The 26,348-nt window shown below is 39.1% G+C and overlaps 1 protein-coding gene across 2 annotated transcripts in view; it reads right to left on the reverse strand.

Annotated features, from left to right (window-relative positions):
- Positions 1-512: 512 nt before the first annotated feature.
- Drm (odd-skipped family member drumstick) overlaps positions 513-26,348 on the reverse strand; it is a 28,078-nt gene continuing 2,242 nt past the window's right edge. Inside the window, exons 2-3 of one of the 2 annotated variants that reach the window (XM_076428581.1) lie at positions 14,009-14,663; positions 513-6,618 (exon numbers count right to left, since the gene is read on the reverse strand). In XM_076428581.1, the coding sequence (XP_076284696.1) occupies positions 6,543-6,618; positions 14,009-14,238 (306 nt within the window). In that variant the 5' untranslated portion in view covers positions 14,239-14,663 and the 3' untranslated portion in view covers positions 513-6,542. Of the gene's footprint in view, positions 7,291-14,008; positions 14,664-26,348 lie in introns of both variants that reach the window. The other variant, XM_076428582.1, reaches the window with a different exon arrangement.

Genomic DNA, 26,348 nt, shown 5'->3' on the forward strand with positions numbered 1-26,348 from the left:
AAAATAATCCCACGAGGAGAGAACAATTAAAATCCGTCGTCCTCGAGACAGTACCCGCGTCACGCGGACGAAGAATAACAGTCGCAATTACCGAAGAAAGATGGTTTCGGCGATTCAAACCGATGATACACGGTCACCATCGAGTATCTCGAATAAATCTACGCCGCTGCGGAAGAGGAAAGCGCCTGGTCGAAGAAGAACAAGAACAAGACGAAGAACAAGAAGAAGAAGAAGACGATACTGAGGAGGACAGCGATGCCAGATGGAACCGGGTCGAAAGTCAAAAGGGCTCGGCGCGGCCATTAGTATAATTCAATTAAGCTGGCCGCAGATCAACCGTTTCGTAGGAAAGGACATCGGGTGGAACACGGACATCCGATAACTCTTGCTCGGTCAGAAACTTAAAAAAAAAAGAGAAAAAGAAAGAAATACAAGAAAAAGAACACGGCGAACGCCGTGAAAATGAGCGTCGGTCAGTGCGTCGGGATCAGGGGCCGGGGGATAGGGAAGAGAGCAACAAAAAGAAATGCAACAGAGCGCTTTACGACTTGGCAAAATTTATTGGTAGGCCGCGGCAGGGTGGAACGTCCCCACAAGTACATTGCGATTCCCCAAAAGCACACGGAGAGGTGTCACGCATGCCTCTCGTCTTATCTTTCTGTTCGAGAGGAGAGCAACAAAATCTCTCACCGGGCTGACCGTGCGCCTCAGTTCATTGTAAAGCTACCAATACAGGCATAGATATAGATACAAATAGAATTATAATAATTATAATATAATATAATATAATATATATATATAATAATAAAATAATAACATTATTATCACTCCTATTAATCGGTAAAACAGGATACAGCTCTAAAGATCGAGAGGCCTATCGATAACTACGATGCACAGTGACTAAGGACTATTTTTTCGATAACGTTCATAAAATAATTAATAATAATATTAATAATAATAATAATAATAATAATAATAATAATAATACGTTCGTGATAGTCGCATTGCCCGCAATATAATATAAAGACGCAGCGGTATGTAATTTGAGCTATGTACAAAGCGCGATTGTAGGGTCCTCTTACTTTTCTTTTTCTTTCCATTGATACAGAGAAACTGATTACAGTAAAGTCGCGTTTACTGTCTGCGATCGGGTACGCGATCACTGTCCAGTGCCTACCCACTCCACTGTCATGCTATTATTCTCTACGTTCGGCTTTCTTTTGAACTCTCGGCGCGGTAGACGCAGTCATAAAAAAAGTAATGTCGGTACGCGATCACTGTCCATGGAGAACACAGGCTGTTGGACAGTAAACGTGACTTTGCTGTACACGGGTAGGATCGAGGTGAACATGCACTGCTTCTTCGAAAGAGCAAATCTAAGCAACGAAAATCACAATCTTTGTTCACCACTAACATCAATTAACCTTCGCTTGATTAATTATTAGCTTGGAACGAAAGTTCGTAGTGTTTTCAAATTAAAAATCCAAGATAAAATTAAGGTATTTATTCATATATTTATTCACTAACACGAGAAGTTACCTCGAAAATGGCAAAAAGTAATAGAACAGATTGGAAAATATGTTATTGAATAAATCTATGAATTTACAAATGCTACGAACTTTCGTTCCAACCCAATATTTTCACGTGTACAGTAGAACCTCGACTATCCGAGCTAAATTAGGTTCCTACTACGTTCGAGTACAATAGAACGGTAGCTTAATCAAACTGCTAGCTTCAATCTGCATTGATTTGTACAATAAACTTTTTATCGCTTTCTTTCACCGAATTGAATTCAGTGTGAGCGTTGCTTTCGATTGAGCTATTTAAATTTGAACATAGACTTCAGACACCAGTCAATCAATCGAGGTTCCACCATCACATGACTGATCCCTTTCCTTTTCCGTAAAAGAAAAATATTTTTGTGTAAGTTGAAGTAGGATGAACATTGATTGTGTCGCGGTTTCCTCTTCCGGAAAAGGTGGCCTCCATCCCGAAAATCGTCGACTCGCGTCTTCTCGCGAGCTGATCCAGCTCGATCTCGATCCACGTCGAGAGGCGGAAGCCCACGAAAGACGCGAGTCGTTCGAACAGAATTACTCTTGCTTCTCATCCACGATACACGCACACGCGTGCAACGCCGTTCGCGCGCGCTAATGCCGTGTAATTTACAACGAGGAGACTATAAAACTAGCCTGGCGAATTTCTCGATCTCGCGATCGCGATTGCGCTCCTAACACAAGAGAGACAACGAAAAATATACAGCTCGAGGTCTGGCGCCGTAAATATATTAAAATTCAATACAACGTGTGCCGCGCGTATCGCTCCTTTTTCTCCCCTCTCGCTCTCACTCTCTCATTCTCTCTCTCTCTCTCTTTTTCTCGGAAAGCGTAAGGGACTTTTTACAATATCGAAGACAGTCGAAGTTTCGCAGTTTTGATTGAAACGATGGAGAAAGTGGTTTTGATTTTTGATAAATAATTATTGCGACGTTTTGGAAAGTAACTCCTTTGCTGAAACATTGATAATCGCTGTGTAATAGTTGGACTGCGAATCTTTATGCAAAATAAAAATTGCCCAAATCAATTGTAAGAAAGTGACGTGAAAATATGTATTTGCTCTTTCAATAATTTTACTAACATTCTTCTACCATCAGTTTCGTATTTGGTCAATCTATTTTTGTCATAAATGCATAAAATCCGCAGTCTAGTAATTATTTTTGAAATTTCTAGAGAATTGAAACTGAAAATCGTAATTGTTTCCTTGGGCGGTTTGTTTAGATAATTTTTGTGAGAATGTTAATATTCTTTCAAATAGTCCCATAAGCTCGTTGAAATGTATTGATCGAGCCTTTGTCTTGTGAGTTTGTTCTGCTCAAAATAGTAAGAGGCTATTCCAACACTATGTCATTTACTTGGTTACGTAATTGCAGTTTTAATAAAAATATAATATTTGACATCCGGCAATATTTTCATTGTGAAAATCAATGAGGAAGTTCTAACTATTTTGAGCAGCAGCATACATCCAACTCTTCCTATAGTAATACAAAACGCTGTTAGTCATGTTTTGAAAAATCTAGCATAATTGAAATCCATCTTCGAAATAGAATCACCATTGAAATCCATTTTCAAAATAGAAAACAATATTGCATTTCCATTTTAAAGTGCATTAAAAATGCATAATATAAACTGTGATTATATTAATATGATATAAAATGTTTAAAAAACGTTTGTTATAATAGTATGCTTCTGTATACTATAATTTCTGTTGTCGTACATTTTTCAATCTTACTATGACAAATTTAGACACATTTTATTTCAATGTTGAATGCTATTGTCATAAATATTTGTTTACTGTAAATTATGATGTTAGAAAGTTCCACGCTACATTTAATTTCTATTACATCCTCAAAATATTTAAACGACAAAAATTTTTATTATGAATCACGTTAATTTCACATTTGTCTGAAGTCATTTGCTATTCGATGATCGAAAACATGAATTTACATAAAAATCCCAGATCTAGTTCTGTTCAGAAGTCATCATCAATAATGCAAACTCTCTTTTAAAATGTTTATATAAAATCCAATTCAAACAAAAACAAAATCTGCCAAAAATACGGTCTTGATGTCTTTAGTGCTCCATAGATGCCGTATCAAACAAAAGCCTTCAATTTACGAACTTTATAATGTCGCTAAAACTTAAAGTGTCAGCCTCAAAGATTAAAACAAGATTAAAAGCGCGTTGCCTTACAAGAACACAGCTCCAAGTACACCGATCATCGAAGTACGGGCTTTTACCAATCGCCAGAAAATGAAGCGCATAATCAATACGCCCGAAAAGGAAGCGCATAATCAATACGCCAGGAGTTACCTAGTCGATCATTTCCGATAGGTCCGCAACACGGTTGCCGTTCCATCGAGAATGCATCGACGAGCGGCTCGTTTTTCCTGTCGACCGTTTTCCACGGTGCTCGTCGGAAGGTCTCGGGATACAGGCGAGAAGGGTGCGACCACGGGTACGGATCGCGGAGGAGCTGGCGCGATCGATCGATCATGCCGTTCTGATCGAGCGAGCCCGTGTCTCCTCGATCTCGCGTGGAGACACACGGATCCGACGGTTCATCCAGTGGAAACCGATCCCAGCTGACTGGTATTTGCGTCAGCGGACCCGCCTTGTTTCACGGCTCCAAGGTCGCCTGGTCGCGTCTCTACGGAGGAGCTATAGCGTTAGCTCCGCCGCGATACTGATTCGTCGGCAAGAACCAATTCGCATCGAGTCCCCTGGGTGAAATTGGAGTGCAGGGACTAGTTGGCCAGATGATCGGGATCCAGGTGAGCCCAGGAACGCGTCGCTCCGGGCCTGGGCGTGGTCCCAACGGTAGCACCGGGTCCTCGGCAGCATCTTTGAAGCGGGTCATTACGAGGATCAATTTGGCTCTCTAGCCCCGAGGTCCTCGCTCTCGAACATCGTTGACAAGGCTCCTATCCTCTCTATCCTTGAATACAAATTAACCGCTTCCGGGGGCCCGCTAAACCCGATCGCCAGGCCGCTTTGATATTGAAATTCGATTACGATGTCTCCGGACGCTTGACAGGCCTGTCCCACTGATCTAATCGCGTTGGCTTCTTCCCATACTCGTTCGAACTGTCTCTCGCTTGGTCGATCTTCCACGAATCTCAAAATCTCGAGACGTTTTTACCAAACCAACAAACTTGCTCGGCAGACAGCCAAGTTTTCAGAGGTTCGGCGGACTCGAAAACGCTCGAGGATGTCACCGATGAAAGCGTGAATCCTTTTCTTCTGACCTTGGCCTCGTTGCTTCGTTCCCATGGTCGCGTCGGGCCTGGTTTCCATGATTAAGCTGTTACCAGTGGCGTGCCGCGGAGGAAAGCAGGAACCGTGAGCGAGTAGATTTTTTCGAGATAACGGAACTGGTCGGATAGTTGGCGCGTTCGAACGTGTCGCTGATAACGAGATCTGATCTCCCGGTGTAGCTCGAATTTGTTCCGTTGCCGCCCGTTAACAACGTGACTTTCCTTTCTGCGAGGCGGCTCCGCTGATAAATGCCCGAAATTCTTACCCGAACAGCTCCAACTTCTTCGAAACAAAGAATATACAGGCTGTCCTCTATCGTTCTTCTTGTTGGACCGATTATCATAGAGTTACGAAATTATTCTTCAAACAGTTTCAACCTCCTCGAAACAAGCCAAGGAGTGTAGACTGTCTTCTATCCTCTTTCCAACTGGTTCATGATGGAGTTTCATGGAAACGCTGTTCGACTTCTTCGAAACAAAGAACACAGGCTGTCCTCTATCGTTCTTTTAGCTTGCTGGACCGATTATGATCGAGTTACGAAATTATTCTTCAAAACCAACCGAGGAGTCTGTCTTCTATCCTTTTTGCAACTGGTTCATGACGGAGTTACATGGAACCGCTGTTCGACGGATTAATGCCGGAAATTCTTCATGGAACAGCTTTAATCTCGAAACATGGACTGTCTTCTAACTTGATGGGACCGATAATGATGGAGTTGAGGGAAGTCATCGTGGGCGTCGATTCCCAGGGAATGCTCCAGTCTTCCGGGCGATCTTCCGGCTGCGTTGGGGATCCCGATTAGGCCAATGGGAGTCCTCGGAGTCCCGGGAAACGGGACGAGTTTTTTTTTTGACGAGTCGCAGTACCGTCGATCTCGTTTCTGTCTCTTTGTCGCAGTCTCCATCGACTTGCTAACGTGGCTAACGTCTAGGTGTCTAGGCTCGGAGTACAGGAAAATGGCAGAAGCGAGAAACTCGACGAAGCGGAATGGAGGAGCGAGAAGCGAGGTTGATAGGCGAGGAGACGATCAGAATCCACGGAATTGATTTTCGCTTGCGACTCGGAAGGCCTGGTGTGTAAAAGACGAGTGATCGACTGGCTCGGAGAATCGACAGACGGACTTCGGACAGGATAGACGCATGGCGACGTCAACTAGTTCTTGAAATTTCAACGTTAAAGACTGTTCGCGACACCGCGTCGAACACCTTGCATACTTTGGGCTGGTGATCCTATTTACAAACGTTTTTAGTCCATTGAACTGATAACACGAGCAACGCTGTGTTTCGATAGCGTGTGATAGCGTTTTTGAAAATGTTTACTTTGATTTCCGCACTAGGGCTGCTCTAAGATCGTGCAAAAGTAAACGACTTCGTCCTCCTCGCAAATAATTTATCGCTAATCAGTCGTTGAATACTTTCCATCGTTAATATGTGGAACTAATCTTTGCTTTTCCAGCTCGTAGACGCTACAAACGCAATTTTCGTGAGACGCTACTTTCAATTTGCATTTTGCTTGATTCTCGAACGAAAGATGTGCTAAAGTCTACTTTGAACATTCTCGAAAATACTGGAAATTGCGTTCGCGCATCAGCGAGCCGACGTGTCCGATTTTCGCGGGTAAATTCCAAGAACTGTTCGACGGGACCGTGCGATTCGAAAATAGCCTAAATCAGAAGCAGAGAAACGCGCGTCTACAGGATGTTCAGGACATTACGTGGCCGGATGGCTTCTAATACCTAGAGTAGCCATTCGAATAGCCATTTGAGTAGCCGTTGGAGCCCTTGTAGGGAACAGAGTGTATGCTCCTGGAACAAAGATGGTAGAAATCGGAAGATGAGGAAAGTTACTCTTCAAGGAAACCCTCTGCTTCCTCCCTCTCACTTTCTTTCTCCTCCAATCTAGCAAAAACAACAATCTCTAACCGCTTCGCGAGAGCGAGAGAGGGGTGTGTTTCGTGAGCGCTATTCTTTCGTTGTTGTTAGTATCAGTAGATGTAGAAGGCGGCGTAAGGTGATCGTAGATTGTAGCAACAGACGAAGAAGAAGAAGAAGAAGTAACGGAAGAGAAGAAGAAGAAGAAGTGAACGTGGTGATCAACAGAGCTTGGCATGCTGGGCTATTTTTCTTTTCCATTTTCGTGGTGGCGGTACACGATAATAGTACTCGATCGTCGATCAGTATTGTCGTCGTGGCCGGGAGAGCGGTGCAAAGAGGAGTCAACGAAGTTAACCAAACAGATTGAAGAATATTTAAAAAAAACACAACTAGACAAGAAAAAAAATACGGAAAAAAAGGAAGATCTAACGACGAACGTAAAACGTGGTTATTAATTTTCTGTTGTAATAGACTGTTGTTGATGTTGTAATTTTTTGTTGTTGTTGTTGTTGTTGTTGTTGATGATGTTGATGTTGTTGCGTGTACATTGTGTGTGTGTCAAGGTGCAGGAGGTTCAGAGCTCCCGCTCACCGCCACCCACATCTACAACAGAACAGAAAACAAGACCACCGCCGTTACATACAAGGTATCCATTAGTATCCACCAGTATCGAAGATTTATTTTATTGCTCGCTCGTTCGACCGCGTTCACGCGCGCGCGCACGCTCGCGTTCATGCTCGCGTCGCGCTCTCGCTCGCACGTTCCGCGCGCGCACAGGCAGCATTATTTCCGACTGATTTATGGTCCAGACCGATCTTCAAAGTGCTTCGGACGCAGGCGAAAGGGGTGTGAAGTTTGCGGATCTTCGCCGATACTCCCGGCGTTCTTCTTTCGGACTGTTCCGCGCTCTTCGTCGGAAACACACCGAGAACGTGACACGTTACAACTTCGCGAGAGGCCAGTTAGGTGCGAAAAGGTTCGACAAACTGGTAACCGTAGTCGCATGAAGACATTACATGCCAGCATTACCTCTTTCAGACGATTTCTGCAAGTTTTGTTCATAGAATTTAAATAGGGAACAATCGTCTATCGCTGAAATTGATTTTACAGCTGCTAAGTTCGTCATATTTTTCTAAGGGCAACGATATTGCTTTTTGTTCCTGGAGTTCTAGATGCGTTTGAAACAGTGAAAATTGTTTTCGAGATAGTGGAAGTCCGATTGATGAGAAATCTACTGAAATGCAATTCGTTTTTGTTGCTGAAGTTCACGTACATGCAAGATCGTTCTCTGCAGAAATTTTGAATAGGGAAAATTGATGATTAGACTGCGGATCTTTAAGGATTTATGGCTTATGAAAATGTTCAAAGAAGGCTAGAATATAAAATTCGATAGCATTTTGTACAATTTTTAGTTGTTTTAGATCTACAAAGGCTGTTGCCATTATAAATGGGATTTTATATCATTCCACTTTCTTAAAGTTTGTCTACAAAAATTGGAAAATGCATAAATATCCGCAGATGATCTCTCACTAAAATTGATTTTAAAGCTGCCAGGGGATCGAAATTTGCAGAAAACCAAGAATTTTGGCGTTTATTCGTCATATTTTTCTAAGAACAACGATATTTCTTTTTTTTCCTAGAGTTCTAGATGCATTCGAAACAGTGAAAATTGTTTTCGAGATTGTGGAAGTCAGATTGATGGGAAATCTACTGAAATGCAACTCGTTTTTGTTACAGTTCATGTTCAAGTTCATGTACATGCAAGATCGTTCTCTGCAGAAATTTTAAATAGACAAAATTGATGATTAGACTGCGGATCTTTAAGGATTTATGGCTTATGAAAATATTTAAAAAAGGCTAGAATATAAAATTTGATAGAATTTTGTACAGTTTTTAGTTGTTTTAGATCTACAAAGGCTGTCGCCATTAAAAATAGGATTTTATATCATTCTACTTTCTTAAAACTTGTCTACAAAAATGGGAAGATTTACTTTGAAGTTGTTGGGAAATCAAAATTTGTCGGAGGCCGGGAATGTTTGCGTTTATGCATTATATTTTTCGAAGAGCAACGATATTTCTCTTTGTTCCTGATGTTTAAATGTGACAACGAGACTTATGTCAGATTTAAGCACAATCTCTAAATACATTTGAAACAGTGAAAATTGTTGATCTATCAGTAAAATTATTGTTTTAATTGATTGATGGGAAATCTACTAAAAAGCAAGAATGCTTGTGTTTATTTCATTATATTATTCTGAGAACAACAATAGTTATTTCCTGTCTGAACATAACAAAATGGTTCACTGTGTTTTTTACATTTTTGTTATCTTGTTGCCATGACCTACCCTGTATGCATTTATTTAATTTCTCATTATAATAATTATATGGACTGCAGATTCTATCCATTAATTGCAAAGGTGAACAGGTGAAGTACAATGTGAAACGGAATCTTCTAAAAATGTTTACAAATGTCCAATTTATACGTACAAATTTGTTAATGTAAAAATTAATTTGAACTGTTACAATTGCTGGTAATTAATTATAAATAGACAACGAATTTTATGCATTTATATAAAAATTCAGCAGTTGCTGTTTAAAACAGTAGAAAATCTTTTTTAATTGAAAAGTGTTGATACAAAAATGACTAAAGACAGAAATTCCTAAATGGTTTCTACTTCTTGCAACAAAGGCAGACAATTTTTATTTTGCATAAAGATCTGCAGTCCACATTGTCACATTAATTTCTAAAAACTTTGACAAACGTACAACAGACTTTCTCAACAACTCGTTGCATTCTTCGCGGTAATTAATTGCGTTTTAACAAACATTTCCTCGCCGCGAACGGTAAAAAAACAACCGTAACGTTCTCATTATTTATTACAGACATATAAAAAAACTTTCTTCCCACATTTGCATAATTGATCACCCAGATTCGGCCGGGAATTGGTTGCACCGGCAAACTTTACCATTATATATATATAAAGTCTAGAAATTATTTAAAATTATTCCGTAAAATCGTCGACTTTATGTCGACGAAAGAACCACAAAAAGTCATTTCGCTTATGAGAACGAAGTCAGGGAGATTCACTGTGGAAACGAGTTGCTGCCTTTGGAAATAGTAACGCAGAGGAACGAACATAATTTGCATTCGCAGCCGTAATTAATTATCGATATGATAGGCCCACGAATATCATGATTGTATTTTATGTGTCACTGTTGTTTCAAAAGCTGTTTTTCTCTACCAATGGCCTACCGTCGACGACCGACGGATCGCGAGAGTGATATGTGGTCGGTCTTTAACCGCGACTTCGGTCTTTCAATTTAATCGACTCGTTATTTATATGAAACTTCCAGGTGGCCTCAGAGAAGTTGTAACGTTCACTTAACTCGAGAATTTTACCAGCGAACTTTGATCTTTAATTGAACCTCAATTAATTAAACCTCAAATAATTAAACTTCAATTATAATTGAACCTCAAAATCGCTGCAACTATATTTTCTCGAGTATTTTATCGAACCCTTTGAATCCGAGGTGCTTCGCATAAATCAGTTTTGCTTGGTGAAAATTCTTGTGCAGTAAAGGATGTAAGATTTAGTAGAATATTTGAAAATTCGCAAGCAGATGAAATAATGCCACCGACTATTCTGCGTGGAACGTTCAGTACTTAAAAATTCATATTTTCGAAAGTCAACTATCGGTTGAACACTTGTGATCACTACTGACAATCGACATTTATGAATGTGCTGCAATACAATACTTTTTAACGTGTCATGATTCTTATTTTGATTATTCTTCTCTATTGATGCAGAAACTTATTGATGCAGATTAATTTTTCTACAGATTGAGTGATCTCAATGTTTCAAACGACACTGTACATTCGTAAACCATGCTACAAACATTTTTGTTTTTATTAATGGTCTGTACTCCGATCGTTGGTATTCAACCAGGAAAATTGTTTATCTATTAAAACGTCTTTTGTTGGATGAATATTAGAGTCTCTCGTATTCGAATACTATAATGTTGGAGATTGTTAGTAACTATCTTTCTACCTATTGCTAGTTAATAAACATTTTAAAAGATCCCTGTGACTAAAAGAATCATAAAAATGTTCAAAATGCAAATCTTTGACTGTTATTTTTAGTTTTTACTGCAATTTTTGGATACCTATTCCAAGACTATTTAATATAACGATTAAATTAAAGTAAATTTTATACGAAACTGAAAATATTATTGTTTAGCAGCAACAATGTAATAGGAAGAAGTATTTTAAAGTACTTTTAAAATATGAAGAAGTGAAGGATATCGTCACAGAATAATTTATTCGACTCGTTTAGTTTCGACGGTGGATTCTCCATTTTTAAATAATATAGTGGCATAGTCTAATCGTCTGAACACTCTCTTACGTTTACGATTTCTTTCTCAATTGTTCCTATCAGGGTTATTTCCTTAACAGTTTGTTAGTAATTTACTTAAACAATTAAATATTAATAATGTGGATATATTTCTTGAGCAGTAAATATTTCTTGCAAATGAATATTCATAGTGATTCAATATTATAAATTATGGTAATAATGTAATTTAGCAATCAAAAGATATATATTTCTTAAGCGATTAATATATTTCTTGCAAATGAAATAACATTCATATTAATTGAATGTTATAGATCATTTATAGAACTGTCATCCGAGATAGCAACACCCGAGAATCATGTCTACCTGTTAATTCGGATACGAGAGGCTCTAACGTATTGTCTCCGACAAATGATCGTTTCCTTCCTCGCCAGAACTCGTATCAGTGACCTGACCAGTTTTCGGAGTGACGTTTATTCTTGTTTGCTTATGTCAATACGCGATATACACTCGGCTAGTTTAAAATCCACCACCCGATCGTTCGGAACAAAAACCGTCTCGTAAAGTTTTATGAACTGGACCGGTCTATGGAGTCGTAGGTGCAAATTTGCCAGTCGAGTCCGAAAAATTGACACATTGAATTGTTCAACCGAACCATTAAAACCGTTATTTACACGTCGCCTATTGGAAGTTCACAAATTGTGTTCCTTAGTTTTACTTTTACAAACGAAGTATAATTACTAGACAGCGGATCTTTATGCATTTATGACAAAAATGTTTAGGTGTGATTTAAAACAGTAAAAACATTAGAAGAATTATAGATACAGGCCTATCGTTTTCGAACTATCAAAAATATTAAGAAAGAAAATAAGTTCCTATTTTCCAGTTTCTTGCAATTCAGGTAGAACATACTTATTTTCCATAAAGATCCGCTGTCCAATAATTACTTGGTGACATTTCCGAATGAAATTGTTTAAATATTTTCAGTTTAGTTACTGAAGGAATACATATAGCTACTGCTTTATAACTAGACAGCGGATTTTATGCATTTATGACAAAAATGGGTAGGCATAATTTAAAACAGTGAAAACGTTAGAAGAATTAAAAAATACTGTTATATTACTTGCAACTTATTAAGCATATTAACCCCTTGCTGTATTTTAACGAGTCAGACTTGTCCTGAAGATTTTAACAAAGTCTAATAAATATGAATCTTACGCGTTTCTTTTAAGATGAAATAAATGTTGACTCGTTTGTAATTAATATTTAAAAATTAAAATGAATGTAGCCATACAAAAAATATAAATTTTCTTTTCCCTTTTACGACATTTTTGGGGCTAAAGACGTTGTTTTAATCGCTCGAACTGTAAAGAAAATGATACGGCAAGGGGTTAAGAAAGAAAATAGATTTCTATTTCTTATTTAAATGATCCGCTGTCTTTTCATAATAATATCAACAGTTGGACAAAAGCTTGAGGTTATTATATAATATCAATAAATATTTTAAGAATTCACTGTTGCAAATTCTAGATAAGTATTTCTCAAATAATCTCTCAACACTAGCAGCAATCTCAATGATATATGAACAACTTAGCAGTGCCTTTCAATATTATTATTTAATACAGAAGTATCAACACCGTCACGTATGGGCAACACTAACCTAGATTTAGAGCCAATATTAAAATTAAATTTTGTTAAGAGTTTCAGAATGCGAAGCAGTTGAAGTAACAATAAGTTGGATGTGAGATTTCCTTAAGATCTATTTTAGCTTCTATTCTTCTACAACGTTTGAATTATTAATTCAATAATTAATACTCGTAATTCAATAACAAAACTGTTATCTAGGACAATGTTGGATGACATAAAGTGCAAATTTAACAGGAGAGCACGATTTGACGGAAGAGCGATAAAAGCTAAAGTAGATCTTAAGAAAATCTCGTATCCAACGTTGCTCCAACCACCAATGTCTGATTAAACTTCCAAAATTGATAAAATAATCTTGATGTTACAAGAACTATCAGGCTTGACATTCGGCACTTGTGAACTTCCTCCCGATCAAACACAATATTCTCAACTTCCGACAGGCGAGACATAGCAAGACAGAATTGCAAACCGACAGGAAGCGACGGGTTCCGCGTGCGGCTCGTGGAGCACGATCGCGAGCACTTGTAGCAGCTGTCAAACCGTTTGCTCCGGCGAAACGGCATCAGCATTTTTTTCGGAAAACGACGAACAACATTGAACGTTCTGTCAACCGATCGTCGATCTCGTTTGCGCGCGGCACACTCGGTCGAGCGACGGAACACGAACGGAGCACAGACACAATGGTAACATTGATGATTCGTCGAACGGGTCGTAACGAGCGGGAGGGCTCGGGTCCAGTCCCGAAAATCGGGCCCGATCGGCAAGACATTGACAAGAACGGTTTGGCGTGGCTCCGGCCGGTCACATTGAACTTCACTATGCGATCTATCATCCGTCAAGTAGTCGCGGCAGCCTCCTGCGAACCTGTCGGACGCGAGCAGCACAGTATGACCTTTCGGGCCTGGCACGGATTCATTCATAACCCGTCAGCCGCGTGTGCACACGCGGGGAGGGAACAGGGGGGAAGGAGGAGGGAAAAAATTTACGAGCGACCGAGAATTCAACCCATTAAACAAACAAACAAACAAAAGAAAAAGGAAAACAAAGGATAGGGGGGTGGGGGGGTGTGAGAGAAGGCTGCACTATTAACTCGGCGCGCACAGATGAGGCTAAAAAGAGGACACGATCCCCGTCTAATCAATGTCTGGCCGTGCGGATCGACTCCGGGAAGACTGGTCCCGTCGCCGAGCGGCAAATTAGAAGAGGCTCGACAAACAAACAAAAAAAAAACAATACTGATAATAACAATAATAACGATATATGTATACTAGAATCTATATGGTATATATACTTTGTTCGAACGGGATGAGAGAAAAAAGAAATGGTACCTGTGCTGCTTGAGGTTGTCCTGCCGCTTGAAGGACTTTCCGCAGACCTCGCAAGTGAAGGTCACGTCGTCCTTATGGCTGCGCTCGTGGATCATGAGGTTATAGGGCTTCGTGAAGCGCCGCTGGCAGTACTTGCAGACGAACTCTACCGTGCACTTGGCGCGCATCTTCTGCCGGCGGCCGAACTCCCTGCCGTGCCCCTCTGTCTCCATCGGCATTATCGCGAACATCCTTATAAATTCCCACCGCTCCTTCTCTTGGTCGACTCTCTGTCTCCTTTCCCTCTACCTCCTCTCTCACGGTCCTGCTAACGCCTCGAGTCACTCCCTCCACCGGTTCTCAGCCTGCTCTCCTGCCTCTCTCGCTCTTTCACCGTTCTCTTTCTCTCTCTCTCACTCTCTCGTTTCGACGGGGTTCCTCCTGGGATCCCTCTCTCGTCGACTAACTCTTGTGTGCGTTTCTCTCTCTCTTTCTCTCTCTTTCTGGTTGGAGTCTCTGTGACCGTGTCCGTGTTCGTCTGTCTCTCTGGCTGCTGGCCGTGTGCGTGTGTCGCTCTTCTCCTCCCGCGCAAACCTAGTCCCGACCGGCTAACTTCTGGGAGTGAGATCACTCCGGCTGTACCCCCTCGTGCGTGGATCCTCGTACCTCTCTCTACCTGCGGGAAATAAAGGAGCAATGATTTTTCGGATCGATCCACGGCAGAGCATCTCGCTCCAGCCACGATCGCCTCGGTTCGCGATCCTCTCTTTTCACCGACTATTCTGGAAAACTGAACGGCTCCGGCAAGATCGGAGTTTTCAGTCAATGGAGAAGCATTGTTGATGGTTAGTCGCTTTGGAAATGTTGTTACAATGTCGGGGAGTGTTGCTGATGCCACGGGAAATAGAGATTCTTGGGTTTATGGACCAACCGAGAGGATGACAAGTTGCGACTTGCGTTCGACTGACGTGTCAATTTGCCGTACAGAAAAGTTGCATCGGTGATTCGATCCGAGAAGCACGACCATTTGATTGGATCGCTCGGATTCTTGTGCAATTGGAATTGATGTTAGTGTAACTGGACTTGTACTCATTTATTTGATTCCTTAGACAATAGGGTTTCTCAGCTGTTAACACTAAACCTAACTGTGATGCCTTATGAAAATGACATAGAATTTATGTAGATTTTCTGTGATTTTACTGTGTGCTGGGATACAAAAATGTGTATAATCATTTCCAGTAGAAGCATCATTATAATTTCAATAATTGTGAAATGAAAAAGCAGAAACCGCTTAGAAAAAAGCAGAAACCGTTTGGTGTTAACAATGCGAATGTTGCGAGTGGATTTTATGCATTTCTAATAAAAATGAGTACACGAAATTTGAAACGGTAAGATTCGAAGAGTTTAAGAATAGTGTTCTCAACTAAAATTATTAAAGGTAGCAAGACATTTCTAGTTGGCTTGCGTTAGCTGCAATTAACGAAGACAATTTTCCATAAAGATCCACAGTATAGTTAGTTCGCCGAATGAGAGCTCGGTCACGAGTTCGATAAATTCCACGGTAATGTACCTCACAGTAACTCGAAAGTTACAATTTAACGCAGTGATTACTCCGTTGACTTAATTGACGTAAACTTTGGATTATCAAACAGGTTTCGAAGACAATAAAACCCACATTCATTTCTGTTAACTGTTGTACAATATGAAGGTTCAGACAATCGCGAATAAATTCGAGGAATGAACAACTTGGTATTCAGTATCCGTCACTGTTAATTTCATTCAGCCATCGCAATTATCGTCATAGCCAACGAACATACCATTCAATTTGGAGAATAGAACTTTCTTTTCACCGCTAAAGGTGCACACTCTAAAATGATCATTCCTAATCACTGACCTCATCATTTTGGTGGTCAAGGGTACGCAATTTAAATATACACCTTTTCTACGAAGTTTCAAAGCCAATATTACGCTATTCATATAATGTAATTTGTAATACGCACGTCGTTATTTAAAATTGCAATGCGTATAGCATGCTCTTTGAAGAATTTCTAGCTTTTCTACAATATCTTCTGATTTTACAAGAGAGTAAATTGCATTTCACATGTTGAACAAATAGAAACGATCCCACCCCTATTAAGAAACCTTGAACGTCTTTAAACAATTTATTCTAAAAGCCAGAAGAAAGACCTGTACAGTGTTCACCAACTCTGGAGATTTCCACGAGAGCGAAACCATGAAAAATCTAGAGACAAGTGAATAAATTGCATTCGATAGAACAACGTAGCTACAGAGGCAGTCGCTGAAACAAATTCTGGCAGCGACCGCGTCGAACGAATAGAAATTAACCCTCCCCATTAAAACATCTTTGTTCACCAACTGTGGACATTTTTCGAAACAGCTGGAACGTTCCAGCAGAGTCACCGCTGTGCTATGAAAAATCTAGAACAGCGTGAAATGGGCGTCACCGTCTCGGCGGAGCAATTCTACAATCAGCTAGAGCAGATACGCGAAGTGGGACGAGTCCGTGGATTAAAGGGGCATAAAACGAAACTGGAGCACGGTGTCCGAAGCGGCGGCGTCTTCCGAGAATCTTTGGTGAAACGCGTGGCATTCGTTGGACGAGTTGCGGGAGCGCGGAAGGGCTCGGATCAATCAGAAGCGTGACCAAATGAAAGCAGCACGTGAAGTGGCTCAGTTCTTGACCGGTAGTCGAAAAGAAGTGGTCCCGCGGAGTGGAGAAGGCAGCAATAAAAAAGGCCCCCGGGGTCCAATCGCGCGGTGTAGCGCGGCCATTGTGCAGGAGCCACGTCCGGTGCTACTGGTAGCGCAAGGTAAGCACACGGCGCACGCTCGAATAAAGTGGCGTGTCCGAATGAGTAATAAGCGTGGCTGGGCGTATCCTGGTTGGTTAGGCTGCCTAACGGCGGTGGGGCCTAATCGGAGCTGCGTGTTACGCGCGAGAGTCTGCTATAGCCGCTTTTTTGCTCCGCTTTCCATCCTCATCACGCTAACTCCGAGATGACGTGCTGCCACCCGTCGATCTCGCTCTTCAACACCGAGCTGTCCATTTGACTGGACCTCCACTGATCACATGACTATATATTCTGTCTTCGGATTGGTCATCGTCTGCTTTTCAACCGACGCACTGGTGGGGTATTTGGCCGATCTAGCTGGCCAAAAGTCGATTTCGTCAAACTCATCCCAGGTAAAAATGAGTTGTTACGTGGAAAAGTTGAATATTGGGGGGTCATTAAACCATCGGTTTTTCCCCGATTTGACATTTCCGTACGGAGGTATGATCACTTGAAGTTTAGTCATTTAGTACGGTGCTTGTGCCTTTCGTCGTGTCGTCCGCATTAGCAACGTTCGAAGTGAAATAGTTTTAATCACGAAAGTTATTTTAAGAAAACCGTTTATGGATATTGTTGTAACAGGCAAGTGTGTGTATTTCACACAATTTTAATCAGATATGTGTTCATTTCAATAAATTAACAGCAAGTGAAAAAAGTCAATTTGAAGGCAGTTTTAATCTCAAAGTACATACAATCGGAAGGAATTAGTTGTACGTCCTGGTCCGTCCCGATAATGTTTGTTTAGCCATTGTAAAGTGGAAGGTTTCAGCTTTATTTTAGTGTAAAAAACAGTTACGAATATTTACGAATTCATAAGTTATCGTTAAAATAAGATTTTGTAAACGTGAATGATATTTTTTAAAGTGATGTTTTACCCGATTTAAAAGCATTTATTATTATCTTAGGGCCATCTAATGTTCAAATATTTACACGGAGGCAAATATGGTGCATTATTCAGCAACTTCAAAATGTCAATGTAAATGCAAAGTTGACATATGCCGAGAACTACTTGTGTAATCAAAAGAAGAAATTCGAAACTAATTTTCCTATATATATTAAGTCGGAAAGAAAGCACAGATGGACGGGGCAGCATCTCGGAAAGAAGAGGTTTTTTTAAAAAAAAATCTAAGTTGGCTTGACAAAACTTTTGAACTGCAAAGACGTTAGTGTTTACTTACTTGTGTAACGTCTTAGTACGACAGTAATGGTATTTTAGAGTTATTCAAATTGAAATATCTCCTGAACTACTAACTTTTCGACATACATAGGTTAGTACTTTTTTATAACGAATGTCCAGCTGCATTATATTATATTATCCATTATATTAATGTGGATGTATTATATATTATATTATATTATATGGTGAAATAGGTTATATTGTTTATATTATAGTAATTCACGCATATTGTTAAATTGGTCAAAAATAATACTTTCAATAAAAATTGTTAATTTTTATTTTTTTATAATTATTTTTTTAAAGATGAAATACTATATATAAGTTAGTAGGTACATTTTAAACGCGTTAAGCAAAAAGAATAATTTTGGCCAGCTAGATTGATCAAATACCCCACTGTGCGACGTTCGAAATGATCGGAAGAGTTTAAGGGGCAGACTCGTTTTGGACTCAATAATGCAAAGATGGGGTATTTCAGTAGTCAAAAGCGCTAGATAAAAGATCAATCTAGGCCACGATCCTCCTCAAAAGTCCTACTTGTACGTTTACAAGGCATAAGTTGCATTATTTGGAAGCATACTGCTGCGCATGTAGCTGTTTTCCTAAAGATGCGACAGCTACATGCTGCCGAATAATGCAAATTGCGCCTCGTGAACGTAAAAATGGCACTTTTTAGGACGATCGTGGCCGAGATTAATCTTTTATCTAGCGCTTTTGAGTACTGAAGAACCCCAACTTTCATTATCAAAAAGTGAGAAGGCGCATTCTTAACTGGTAGCTGTTCTCTTATTATTATGTTATTAATAGACTGCGGATCTTTATGCATTTATGGAAAAATTGGTTGGCCGAAATATGAAACACTTAATACATCAAAGACGTTAAGGGATGAAATCAATTTTTATGTTATTCCTGCTTCCCACAATCAATGCAAAACATTTTTATTTTGCATTAAGATCCGCAGTCTAGTTATTAAATATGACAAGATTGATTTTATATAGATTTTGTGCGGCTCCTATAATAATACGTGCTTCACTAAAGACATTTATACAACCAATTCTTATAATATAACATCATTTTTTTACTATTTCAATAATTGTAAAATGACAAATCTGGAACCAGTCATTTTGGTCGGTGATGGTAGGTTTAGTGTTAAGAATATTGTTTCCAACTAAAATTATCGAAGATAGAAAGACATTTCTCCTTGGCTTCAAGTTAATTTTCCATAAACATTCGCGGTCTAGTTAGTTCGCCTAATGAGAGCTCGGTCACGAGTTCGATAAACTCAGTATTCCGACAATGGTGGCTCGGATAAATTCCACAGATTTTCGAAAAGATTAGTCGAAGATGCTTGAAACGCACTCGTTCGCTCTTCAACACCGAGCCACTTGACTTGAGGGCACTTGAAAGAAACCTGAAGCTCGTTGTGATTTACTGACGAGACTCTCTGGCACCCATTTCACTCTTCAACTATCCACTTGACTCGACAGTGAAACCGGTCCAATAATTTGAAAATATTGTTGTATTGACACGTTCGCTACCAGCATTTGTTTCGTTGCTTACTTTCCTTGTTCGAAAGTTTTATTAAATGCAACGTACCCAATTTTGATTTATTAAAACAGTTTAGCAGAACAAAGTCACAGATTCTCTGAAAATTATGCATTCTACTATGACTTTAACCCTTTGCACTCGGTTGTCCCCTCTGACGCACCACTAAAAATTGCTGTCCCATTATTCAAAATATTGTTTACATTATTAAATATATCGGTATTTAATCTATTACTACACAGTTAGGTATTGTGTATGAGGTATTATACCAATTTCATATCCATAGAATTTCAAAAAAATTATAGGCAATGGAAATATTCTATATCGGAAGAAATAGTTAATTTTCCAGTTAAAATAGCTCCGAGTGCAAAGGTTTAAACAATGATGTGCATAAAATTAATTTTACTGTTTTTAAGTGAACTGTCAGATTGTGGATGTCACATGTATTTGTGACGGTGGTAGCGAACAGGTTAACTTTCAATTATTAACCCTTAGCACTTACTTTACTTTTAGTGTGACACAGGGTTACGAAAATACCACGTGAATTGTACAATTTTGCCGGCCTACTTAAATTATTAACTATTGGGTTGGCAAGAAAGTAATCTCAGTAATTTGAGGTGAAATAGAGAGCCCATTTTTTTTATTCAAGCAATGAACTTTAACGAATAAGATATTTTCCCTTTTGTTCGATGATCTTTTGCCAAAAAGAATAAATAAGAAAATATTTTATTGATTAAAGTTCATGGCTTGAATAAAAAAATTTCACCTTAAAATACCGAAATTACTTTCTTGCCAACCCAATATCTGTCTTGGGAATAAATATTCAAGAGAATCACGCATTGAGCTCAGAGAAATAGATTCAAAAGTTTTATAGAAGACATTTCGTATGTGAGGATTAGCAACTAGACGATCTAACTAACGTTTAGGGTAATATACTTTCCTAATACTTTCAAAAAATGAGTTTATCAGTTATTTTATATCACATTATTTTAAACTAGATTAATTCAATGTCATTTTTACGATATTGTCCAAAATTAACCATTAGATAGTGCTTGTTATTTCAACATTATATGGAATTCATTTAGTGTTAATATCCTTTTCCTTTAAATATCTCGAAACAATTTGAAGTGGTCATAATTCTGGAACTATTGGCTGTAAAATCGAAAAATAAATTACTACAATATTATTGTTCACTACACTTTTGAATCATGCATTGAAATCTCGATAAAATTAGCTGTAACGTTGGAACATCATAAGATATGTTTTCCAAGGTGCCACGAATTCTTTAATGCCTGAAAATTGCCAGAAAACTGTAAGAATTGTAAAAATTTTGTGTACCTTTTGATACAAATCTTACTGTGTTTTAATTTCCTTTTGAGATCCGGCGATCGTTGAATTAAAAAGGATAAATGTTTCAAGCAACAGCTAATTACATTCGACGGTGCAATTTTGTTACGGTTGAAAACATCCCGAGATAAAGAAACTATATGATATATGACGTTCGAGATTAAAACTGCTACTTGATTTTTATTAATATCCTGTGTAAATTAGCTGTGCACATTGACTTCGTAATTAAGTCCGTTGCCTCCAGCCTAATTAATATCCTAGTTCGATCGTACAATCTTCATAAATTACCGGAAGTTGAGTAACTTGTATGTAAACTAGGCGAATTCATAATGATCGATAGCAGAGACGAAGAATCTGGATTAAAATGCATTCGAGCTACTTGACTTTGCTTAGCATGAGAATGTGAGAATTTTTTTGAGCCCATAAATCTAAATCGTAATTATCTTCATTATAGTTCGTGCAGTTTTTTATGCTGCTGTCTGTTATCCAATTTACTATCATAAATTGCAAATTTCTCGTCTGGAGTTCGCTTCTTTTACAATTTTAAGAAACATTTTTCATCAATATTTTCTTGAATAAGATAAATCTTAAAACTCCGACCACGTGAACATCGAAAATTAAACAATGTTTTTAAAATATCTAACTTAATTCAAATATTTCCATTCTCCAGATATTTTTGTTCGAAGTTCTAGGTATCTATTCACTGTTCAGTTTTGGACTGCTCTTATAATTAAAGTAGAGATGAATAATTAAAAGTAAATTTTATATAAATTTAAAATTGAGGGGATTTTAAACTCATTTAGCCCTAAAACTAATAGAACCCTTGCTGCATTCTGACGAGCCATTCATTTTAGATGAAGTAAAATTTAATTCGTTTGTAATCAATATTTAAGCATTAAAATAAATGTAGCCAAACAAAAACTATACATTTTCTCTTCTCTTCTACGACATCTTTAAAGCGGTTAAAACAGTATTTTATAGAATATTTTTGTTGAAAAATCATGAGAAAAGTACAAAAAATTTGTTTTAATTTATTTATACGAAGCAAAAGGTGTCGCATTCTGGAAGGATGTAAGTCCAGAAAGTGTTCGAAACATAAAAATGGGACTCAAGAGAAAATGCCGATGAGAAATCGATCGGTCAGAAAACAGCAGCAAAGTGAACAGCCAAGAATAGACACACCTGGAGCTTTAAACCGGAATATCTTGAAAGTGAAAACGTGTGACTTACGTTATTTCGCCTTACCGCCGTACTGTAATATATTCCTCCGACCCAGACCGAACGTCTATCATTACCAGCGCCATGACAGCAAATCTTATGCCGAGCGGCAAGTTCGTCTGCTCGCGTGTCGCGATGAAGAGGTCAAAGTTAATGTATGATAATATATGATAATGCGATGTATGTGAAAGCACGCATTTAAGATCGCGTAGCATGTCGAAGGGATCCAGAGGACGAGCCCACGAAAAACACTGTTGTCATGTATTAGAATCCTCTCTGTGTTATCGGAGGAAGATCTACGAGTCCTTCGACACGAAATAAAAAGAATTGCCCAAGAATGATGCGTTTCGAAATCTCGTTAATATGAGGCTGGAACGAACGTTCGTAGCGTTTGTAAATTATTATAAAATTGAAAGCTAAAATTCAGATAATTATTCATACATTTATTTAATAACATATTTTCCATTTTGTCCTATTGGTTTTCGCAATTTTCGAGGTAACTTCTCGTGTTCTTGAATAAACATATCGCACCCCCGCAAGAAAAGTGACACAACTCAAGAATGCAACATTTGAGAAAAATCAACTTAAAGAATACTGTAAAACTTATATTGAAATAGTTTAAGCTTCTTTTAAATTTCAGGTAAGTGTAATGAATTGCACTTCATACATATTTTTCAATGACATAACCTCAAAATTGCCTGTTTTTGACTTGTGTCACTTTTCTTGCGTGGTTGCGATACGAATAAATTCCTTAATTTTATCTTCAATTTTTTATTTGAAAGCGTTACGAACTTTCTTTCCGATAGAAGAACGAATCGCGACGTATTGGACGTACACGAAATTTGTCCCTCGAATTAGTCCCCGGTCGTTTCGGAGTTACAACAGAACGGCGAGTGACGTCCCTCTCGGTTGTAAAATACAAGATCGAGCCGTCGCGAAGAATAATGGAGTTGTTTAACCGGGCTCCGACGAGAATACAATTATAGCATTAAGCCGGGGAACCGGCGCATTCGATTTCTTAATCTTGTTAGACACGCGTCCCGCAATTCGATCAAGCTGTCGTCTTCTAAGGACCTCGAATGATCCTTCACTCGTGAACGCGAGCACGTTCAACGGAATCGGAGGTCCGCGCTTGTCAGAGCCTAAAATTATTGTTCGCGTTGGTCTCCGCAACCCGTGTCGTGATTCGCATCGCTTACGCACCGCATTTCTGCCCCTAACTGACGCAGAATTTCAGGGAAAGTACCGAATTTTTCAGAAATTTATCGGCTATTTTATTGTGGACTTTGATCGAAGAATTTGGTTGTTCAAAGGATTGATTCACCTTTTGAGATTTTTAACATTTTCATTTACTTTAACCTTAGTATAACTAGTAGCTCGCGGATTTTACACATTTATGCCACAAAAATGACGAGTACTGTTATGTTAGTTTCAATTTATTGAAGTTATTCAGACAACAAATTCGTTCTTATTTGGTTCTACCGTCTGGTAAGATCAAAATTCATTTGTTTTATTAATTATATCTAATAATCAGAATTAATAGCACGGAATAATAAAAGTTGGGAAATTTTTGAATATAAAAGCTTGTATATAAATGTTTGTTATTGTTAAATAAGCTTTCCATGCAGGTCCAAATTTTGATGAACCAATTTACGAAAACTGGAGTTGAGTAACTGGGGTTCCATGTGGCTCTGCATTTTATAAATGAAATTAATAAATTGATATTAATACGATCGGTATAGTTGCGTCATTAAAATGTGTTGCTGTCTGCACAATAAATGAACCAAACATTTGCAAGATATCACAATTTAAAATGATTTTAGGCATTTTTGAACATTAGAAAAATGTGAATCTCACCCTTGTGTCAATTTCATATAGTTTTCATAGGTACATAGAACGCATACAGAAGTGAAAAACATTCCCTCTGCGTTTCCTTATCGTTAGTAAACGTTGTGAACAATTTTACAATATGTCATCAGTATAAAAGCATTTCTAGATCGAATAAAAACTTCGCACACAAACATAACTTTTCGTCAATTTATCGCCGAGGAATTTTATCGTACAGAACAAAAATGGTAGCCGAAGAGAAAAACAGTTTGTTTAAAATCATTTGAGAAATTTAATCTTTCGTTCCAGATGTTTGAAAGACATGTTCAATTAACATCTCGGTAAGTCGAATATATCTTCTAGTATAAAACAAGACCATGTAAATCCTAGTTACCCTGCCAGGGACAATGTCTGACCACTGGACCGCGGGTTCTACGCCCTTATGGCAACAATGGATGGATGTAATTTCAAATATTAAAACTATTACAAGACCTCAATGGTATCAATACGTTTCTTACAACTTAGTAAAATCACTGAAAAGAGAAAATAAATTTCTATGTGGTTCCTATAACTTGCAATTAATGCAAACGATTTTCATTCTGCATGAAGATCCGCAGTCCACCGTACTGACTCTAGGAAGTATCTCAAAATTGACTGTACGAAATCAGGTTGTTGAGTGCGATACACTTTCAAGCATTGCTATTCACATAACCCTTTGCACTCGGAGGTATTTTAACTCGAAAATTAAATATTTCTTTCGACCTAGAAAATATTTCCATTCCCTATGATTTTTCATACAATACCTAAATGTTTAAAAATTGATTGGATACCGACCATATTTAATAATGTAAGCAATATTTTGAATCAGTACAGCAATTTTTAGCGGCGCAAAAGTTAAAATTCCATGACGGCTACGAAAAATATCAAAAATTCAAAATCTCTGACCGATTGACAGTCGCGTGTCGTTAAAGATTCAAACGCAAGCTGCCAATAGAAAAAAAATGCTACGAATGTTGCAATTTCAATGACCCAAATAAATCGTAAACCGTTTCACTGGCATGGAAGCGCTAGCCAACCAATTCGGCGTTCCCTCGCCCACAAAGCATTACCCATCCTGATTCGAGCCAGACTCGACAGTAACTTTTGCATAAATATTTTATTGATTCCCAGTGTTTCGATCGATAAGAGAACATAATTGAATCGCACGACGTAGAATATTTTGAATAATGGTACAGCAATCTTTAATATCCCAAGACGGCTACGAAAAATATCAAAAATTTAAAATCTTCGACCGACTGACAGAAAAAATGCTACGAATGTTGTAATTTCAATCAGCTAAATAAATCGTAATCCGTTTCACTGGCATAGAAGCGCTAGTCAACCAATTCGGCGTCCCTCGCCCAAAAATCGTTATCCATCCCGTTTCGAGCCAGACTCGACAATAACTTTTGCATAAATATTTTATTGATTCCCAGTGTCTTGATCCACGACGTAGAATATTTTGGATAATGGTACAGCAACCTTTAATATCCCAAGACGGCTACGAAAAATATCAAAAATTGAAAATCTCTGACCGACTGACAGAAAATATGCCGTGAATGTTGCAATTTCAATCAGCTAAATAAATCGTAAACCGTTTCACTGGCACGGAAGCGCTAGCCAACCAATTCGGCGTCCCTCGCCCACAAAGCGTTACCCATCCCGTTTCGACCCAGACTCGACAGTAACTTTTGCATAAATCTTCCACTGATTCCCAGTGTCTCCCTCGATAACACCACTAGCCTTGCTGCATAATTGAACGGCACGAGGTCGAAGCAAGTTCTAAAATAAAATACAGAAAGACCTTCGGACCGCAAAGGGTTAAAGATCGACACCCGGCAGAGGCTCGCTAACGACTCGGACTATGGATCCGCGACCGCAAGGCCGGTCTTTCATCAGGAAATCCGTTCTCGCGGCGACCGTTGTTGAAGAGGGGCCACCGCGGTTACGCTCGGTCACTTCGCGGGGCAAAACGGGACGAAGGACGGAGGGCGCGGGTGAAGAAGCAGCCAATCAAAGAGAGGACGGTGTGGAGCCAACCAAGAAGCTCGCTCGACGTGCGTGCATCCGTTCTCGTATGTATGGAAGGAATAAAGAAGGGAGCAGTAGCCTTCGTTCGTTCGCCAGTAGCCAACCAAAGAGGAGCTACTGTGAACCGCCCTACCGCTGACTACCGGTTTTCGGCCAGTCGCTACTGAATCTCCATAGACATCCACCAACGGGAACCACACCCTCCTCCTCTGGATCGACTTGGTACTGGGGAGTACTCGCCGGATCAACGAGGAATCCGCCAGGGAAGGGCTAAGATCCTGTACGGGACACATCACTACCATCCAATAGGAACGCGGACCCTTCGCTG

The sequence above is a fragment of the Lasioglossum baleicum genome, chromosome 8 (assembly GCF_051020765.1).
Source record: "Lasioglossum baleicum chromosome 8, iyLasBale1, whole genome shotgun sequence".
Classification (NCBI taxonomy): Eukaryota; Metazoa; Arthropoda; class Insecta; order Hymenoptera; family Halictidae; genus Lasioglossum; species Lasioglossum baleicum.